The sequence below is a fragment of the Wasmannia auropunctata genome, unplaced genomic scaffold (genome assembly GCF_000956235.1).
Source record: "Wasmannia auropunctata unplaced genomic scaffold, wasmannia.A_1.0 LD336088.1, whole genome shotgun sequence".
In the NCBI taxonomy this organism is placed as follows: domain Eukaryota; kingdom Metazoa; phylum Arthropoda; class Insecta; order Hymenoptera; family Formicidae; genus Wasmannia; species Wasmannia auropunctata.
Window position 1 is genome coordinate 3,821,066 of NW_012026802.1, and position 7,270 is coordinate 3,828,335.

General features: G+C 35.8%; 1 protein-coding gene across 1 annotated transcript in view; it reads left to right on the forward strand.

The window, feature by feature from the left end:
* The window catches only part of LOC105448319, a 35,700-nt gene extending 28,430 nt beyond the window's left edge, over positions 1–7,270 (forward strand). The window contains exons 4-5 of the mRNA XM_011686826.1: positions 6,767–6,936; positions 7,094–7,270. Of these exons, the coding sequence (XP_011685128.1) occupies positions 6,767–6,936; positions 7,094–7,240 (317 nt within the window). The 3' untranslated portion in view covers positions 7,241–7,270. The remainder of the gene's footprint in view (positions 1–6,766; positions 6,937–7,093) is intronic.

The following is a 7,270-nucleotide window of genomic DNA, read 5'->3' on the forward strand; positions in this document are numbered from 1 at the left end:
TAATACGCGTACTAACTAGTAACTTTCTATTAAATTTTTTTAATTTCGACGATGCATATAAACTTATACATGATATATGTATTTAATTAATCATATTAATGCATAGTGTATCAGCTTAGTATATCTTTAAATGCATTGTAGAAATTAAGATAATTTAATAGAAAGTTTCTAGTTAGTACGCGTATCAAGTGCTCGGTGTAAATTAGGCTAGTGGCTTTCTCCCTTGCAACTCTATGCTCTGACCCCTTATATTTCTGTGTCTAAGTTTCTCAGCGATTTCGGTTAGTATACGTCTGCACCAGTCCGCACCAGTGTGCCACCAATGTATATTATAGAGCCGGTGCAAATAGGTACAGTGTAATTACATCAATCGGCCCCGATTAATTTATGAGAGCCTGCACTTTGTGTACACCCAATATGCTGTGCGGCATACCGTCCAAACAAACACGCGCCACTGGCGAGGGACTGCATCATTCGATCAGCCGAACACACAAAATATGCAATCGGTGCATTCCAACCGAAATCGCTATTAAATCTTTTTCGTTCTCTACATAATCTCTACCAGCCTGAGTTATACTGATGTCTATACAGTGAGCGGAAGAAGTTCCTGGACGATTAATTATTTCAGAAAATATTGGTTTTATAGAAAAATGTTTCAAACAAAAATTGTAGCGTTTAAGAAAATCTATTAGCTGGTGATATTTATTTCAGCTTTGATCTTCAAAAGCGCAGTTAAGATTAACATAAAAATTTTAAATGAAAACTCTTATTTTTCGTTATATACTCTTATAGTTGACGTCGAGAGCTTTTCAAAACATTATGAAGTTATTTTTCAATTACTTTTTAAATTATAAAATGAAAGTTACAGACTGCGTTCCCTAATCACGCCTTTAGCGCTTGCAGCGGAATAATTTTAGCCTTGTTGTTTATTAAATGTTAAACAAGGATAAATCATACTTACATTGCAGCGCGTAGCGTTAAAACAAAACGCAACCACAATATCGCTGGTATAAAGCCGAGAGCATAAACTTTTGTATAATGCTACATAACGCATAAGATTTAAGGCATAAGAAAATTACCCAATCAGAGTCTTTCATTTCATATTTTAATCATAGTTGATTCTCTTATGCCTTAAGGGGCTTTCTACAATAAGCCGTTAGTCACTACTCATACTAACTAAGAATTGACCAATCGTAGTCGAATATTGTTCTTACATTCAACTGTGATTGGTCAATTCTTACGATTTACGGCTTACGATCTGACATATTGTAGACAGCCCCTAAGTCTTATGCGTTATGCAAAAATCTGTGCTCCCGGTTTTAGCATTATCCAAGGTGTATCACATGGAGATTATCCAGTCGAATTTACACCTTGTGTGTGTGTATGTGTATATGGACATGTGTGTATGGATACGTCACAACAAAGAGAAGGACTCTACAGTTTGTTACTCCCGTATCATTTCTTTTACTCCAAATGTCAGTGATATTATTATTTTCAAGTCTTATAATTCGATAAGTACTTAATGGAAAATGTTATAGGGACAATTTATGTTATAGGGACAATTTATGATCTAGATTTAAATAGCACTGCGGGCAAGGATCTTTGAGTATATAGACATGGAGGGGGAATGTTGGCTCGAAAACTGTGTCCAAGATGTGTGCGAGAGAGAAAGGTAGACGAGTAATATTCGTCCTCTCTGCGCATGCGTCGATCATTTAACAGACAGAGAGGACGAAGTATCACGTGGTATCGCTCGTATACCTTTCTCTCTCGCACTCCTTGCCACTCTTGGACTCGTTTGCGGCCTGCAGAGAACAAAGGCATTCCACCTCCAGGTATATACTCAAAGGCAAGGATACAAGTCTTTTCATTTTTATAATCTATGGCCTGACACATATTATACCTTCTTTCTTTTTCCGTTCAGTTCCTTCTGGAAGTCTCTGATTGTAACGATTAGCTCTACACCAGTGTGTAATAAATTCACTTCAGCAATTATATTTTGTTCACCCATTCTTTCTCAGAAAATAACTTTCACCATAGTGAATTTTTGAAAAGCGCTTAACGTAACGAATAAATGAAAAGTGAATTTTTGAAAAGCTCTTAATGTAACAAAAAAGTTTCCATTTAAGATTATTATGTCGGTCTTCACCACGCTTTTCAAGGTCAACTAAAGCTTAAATAAATATCACCAGCTAATAGATTTTCTTAAATCCTACAATTTTTGTTTGAAACAATTTTCCATAAAACCAATACTTTTTGAAATAATTAGGCGTTCCGGAACTTTTGCCCCTCACTGTATATTTTAATCGTAAAAAAAGATTATTAAATCTGTAAATTGCAATTATGTTAACGACGCTGAAAAATAATCATGTTTAGTCGATAAAACAGATAACTTTAGGTTCATCTTAATATTGTTTTGAAACGTAGAACCCAAATATGCAATAAAATATAAGATTTTTTGTTTTAAAAATTCGACTTAAACCTGATTGAGACCAACGCGAGCCTTAAACCAAAAATCTAATCAATTCATTAGATTGTCTTCTAAAAATCCTAACAGATTTGTTCCTAATTACTTTTTGCAAAACTCATTCTTTTTTAGTTATTTTGATGGCAAAAAATAGGACATCATATTTATGTATGTCATAAGCGCACGCGCATGCACACGAAAATATATACTTTTTATATATACACATTGTACATATACAGTCACCAAACTAATTGTTCGGACAATGCGTTAATTTATCGATAATTTCTAAAAATTCTAGATAGAGCAACTTGTCAAAAATGATCGTAACGAGAATTAAAAAAAAAACATTTTACAACGTAAAATCTCCATTTTTCAAGTTGATATTTCAGAAAACGATTAACTGGCTTTCTTCGGAGCCGCATAGATACAAATGGAGGTGTAACAAATCGCAAAATTTTTCCCTTTTTTTGCTTCAATGTTGAATAACTTGGTGAAAAATTTGTATAACGCTCAACGAAAAAGCAAATTAAAGAAAAATATTCATTCTTTCGAAAACTGTACACCTCGTTTTTGTACGATTTTTATTTCGGGCCGTGGAACTTTGCAAAGTTAGAAAAAAATTTTGCGATTTGTCATATCTCCATTTGTATCAATGCGACTCCGAAGAAAGTCAGTTAATCGTTTTCTAAAGTATTAACTTGAAGAATGGAGATTTCAAACTGTAAAATGTTTTTTTAAAAATCTCGTTACGATAATTTTTGACAAAGTTGCTCTATCTTGAATTTTTAGAAATTATCGATATATCAACGCTTTGTCCGGACAATTATTTTGGTGACTATATGTATATACAGAGACCGCCAAAAGTTCGAGGCCAAAATAATTTCTGAACGGTTCGAGATATTAGATTAAAATTTATAATTACAATGGCAAAATGTAATCTATCATTTATTCTTGAAAATATCCATTTCAACTTTCCGAGGGCGACGGGGATTGAAAATTTTAAATACATGTGGCATGTGGAGTCGAGTGAGGGTTCTAAAAGGGCTTTTCGAGACGAGAAGAATGCGAGGTCGTTGAGGTTTCTACGATTTTTTTTCGCAGAGTTATGCTCATTTGAGCATTGGTGTTTTTTTGCACTAGCGAGATCCACGGCGAGGACGTGAGGAAGATAAGGTTTCGCGCATGTCCTTACACACGCACACGCACACGCACGCACGCACGCACGCACGCACGCACGCGCACACACGCACACACGCACACACGCACACACGCACTCACGCACGCACGTTCGCATACACGCACGCACACACGCACACGCGCGCGCTCTTCTACATGCATTTCCATCCACTTAGGAACATGCACGAAGCCTTATCTTTCTCACGTTCGCGCCATGAGCCTTGCTAGTGCTAAAAAACACCAATGTTCAAACGAGCATAACTCTGCGAAAAAAAATCGTAGATACCTTAACAACCTTGCGTTCTTCTCGTCTCGAAAAACTTTTTCAAACGAGCCCTTACTCGACTCCCACATATTTTTAACTCCTCTCCCCCGCCCTCCTTGGAAGGTGAAGTAACTTTTTTTTAACTTTAAACTATACATTACATTTTGCCATTGAAACCTTATAAATTTCAATCCAATATCTCGAACCGTCCAAAAATGATTTAGGTGGCCCCAAACTTTCGTCAGTCTCTATATACAGGGTGTCTGGTACTTAATGGTACAGTGCTCGTAGGCAGGTAGTGTGGACCAAACTGAACAAAATAGTCCTCTACCATTTTGCGATCTTCGCAATAATTTTCGAGATATTAATATATAAAGCTCGTCGAATCTAAACACGCAGCGAGATACATCCGCCCCCCGGGGACCGCGGTCGCCTCACCCGCGCGCTTAGCGCACGGCATTGATAAGCGTGCAATTACCTCCACTCCGCGCCACGTGTTAGGCGACCTCGTAGCAGCGTTAACCCTTTCAAGCACGGTGGCATGTGGAATGCCACCTTTTCCATAACCATTATCTTAATAATTGGGGTAGTTTTCACTCAATATTCGAACTTTTTTTTGTTTTGGTATCGGTTATACATTCAAGAATAAGAATCGATGTGCAATAATTCGAAATCATGGGTGATTTTGTTTATACAAATAAACAAACGTTGAAAAATAGCAATTTTTCTGGAAAAAATTCATTATCTCCGAAAGTTCTCAGAGTTTCTACGCAAAGATCTTCTCTCAAGGGTTTTTGGGATCGCTGATTACGAATCCGTGGTCAGATTTCTAAAATTCAAAATGGCGGTTCCAATATGGCGGACCCGAATTTGAAAAACGATGCAAATTTCATGAAAATGTATATCTGGGGGTTCTCGGAGTCGCTGATTACGAATCCGTAGCCAAATTTCTAAAATTCAAGATGGCAAATCTAATATGACGGACCCGATTCCCGAATTCGAAAAATAATGCAAATTTTATAAAAACGTATATTTGGCGATTCAGCGATTTTATACTTGATCAGCATTGTTTTTTGGATTATAGTCGCCATATTGGATTCGCCATCTTGAATTTCGAGAATCTGATTACAGATTCGTAATCAGCGACTTTGAGAACCCCCAGATATACATTTTCATAAAATTTGCATCGTTTTTCGAATTCGGGTCTGCCATATTGGATCCGCCATTTCGAATTTCTAAATTTTGATCTCAGATTTGTAATCAGCAACCTCGAAAACCCTCGAGTACCAATTTTCGAGTCAATCGTATGTAAGGAAAAATGTATGCTTGAAAGGGTTAAATCAAATACCTCCACCACGCGCCGCCCACTAGGGGGAGGTGATCGAGATTTTTTTGTTCAGTTCCATACTACCTGCCCATGAGTGTTGTACCATTGAGTACCAGACACCCTGTATATACAGGGTGGGGCATTTTAATCGCCCCAGGCGGATATTTTTGAAACTAAGATACAAGAAAAAGTTTTATATAGAAGTTGTTTGACTTTGAAGGGGGCCAAACATGGTAGCATTGATTTGACCTTGGGTGGTGTTGTCAAAGTCAGGGAAAGGTCACTTCAAATTTTTTAAACGGAGCCCCCCATTTTTTTATTGCATATTCTTGTAGCTTATTTGGACAGCTTTCCAACACACATAGATAAAATATTTTTTTCATGAAGTACTTTTTGAGTTACAAGACTTGAAAGTAACAATATCGCCGGCATTAGCATTACTCAAAGTATACCATGTCGAGGTTACTTAATCGAATTTAATCTCTTGTGTTATGGGTATGTGCATATTTGCGTACGTACGTGTACGGCAAAGAGGAAAGGGAGTCAAAGTTACACATACTTTGTACTTGTTTCTATTTGTTACCTGGATTGATTATATTTGATGATCAATCAGCTTTAGATTTACGTTTGCTGATATTATTTGAATATTTGTCAAAAGACTAATCTGTAAAATTAAAAGAGCAGATTCTCATAATGTGACAAATTATTTAGCTGAGATTTAGCTTATCTCAAGATCTTTCCAAAACATATAGATAAAATATTTTTTGATTAATTAGAAAATCTTGAGTTATAAAGCTTGAAAGTTACAATATCGCCGGCATTAGCATTATTCAAGGAGTCCAAGGTACCCGAACAATGGCTAAAAACCTTTTGAATGTTGTTCAGGATCATGAGCTTGAACTACATATGTCAATGTAGGTTATGACCATTGGAGGTTGTTCTTTTTTTTCAAAAAATAAAAATAATTTTCAAAAATGAAAATAAGAGCAACTTTTAATGGCCTTGATCTTGACATATGTTGTCGTGATCTCGAATAACATTTAAAAGGTCGTAGCTAGTGTTCGAACACCTTGGATGCTAATGCCAGCGATACTGTAACTTTCAAACCTTATAACTTGAAAAATTCTTTATGGAAAAACATTTTATTACAATGTTTTGAAAAGCTCTCGAGATAAGCTACAAGAATATGCAATGAAAAAGGAAATCCCATTAAAAAAATTTAAAGTGACCTTCCTCTGACCTTGACAACGCCACCCAAGGTTAAACCAATGCTATCATTTTATGTCCCCCTTGAAGTCAAACAACTTTTGTTTGAAATATTTTTTTGTTTCTGTCATAGTTTTCGAGTTATTGGGAGCGAATAAAATGGATCACCCTGTATATATGTATATTTATGTATATACATACATACATACACATATGTGTATAGATTTTTTAAATAATTTCATAATATTGGATCATAAATAACTGTATTGCTGTTAGCTCGATGTGCGTATAACTTTATTACTTGGCTCTATATTTATGTTTTTAGAAAGCGGCGATCCACCTTGTCAGTATCACAATGCGATCTTCCCGTCCGCGGATTGTGAATATTTCATTCTTGAGTGCCTTGGACCTGGTATACCTATCGTGGCCCTTTACAAAATGGAAATGTCTGTGCCGCGATTCATTATGCCATTGCAGAATAATACGTTGTTACGCGTATGTTTTTACTTAAGTTATAAGCTTTAGATTATAAAATTTTTGTTAAATATATTTTTTTCACAAATACCTGCCAATTTTACTTTTATCTAAAAAATATATTGTATAAATATTGTATATATTTGTATATATATATTTTTTACAAATATTATTACAGGAAAAAATAGCAAACATCGCACTTCCGCAGGTAAAGACTTTTCCTGTGCAGATAAGTGGCGGCTACAACGCCCAAGTGAGATTGCATCTACCACCTGGATTAAGAGAAGATGAAATTACGCGTTATCCGTTGGTGGTTCAGGTGTAAGTATAATATATTATCAAATATATGTTTATA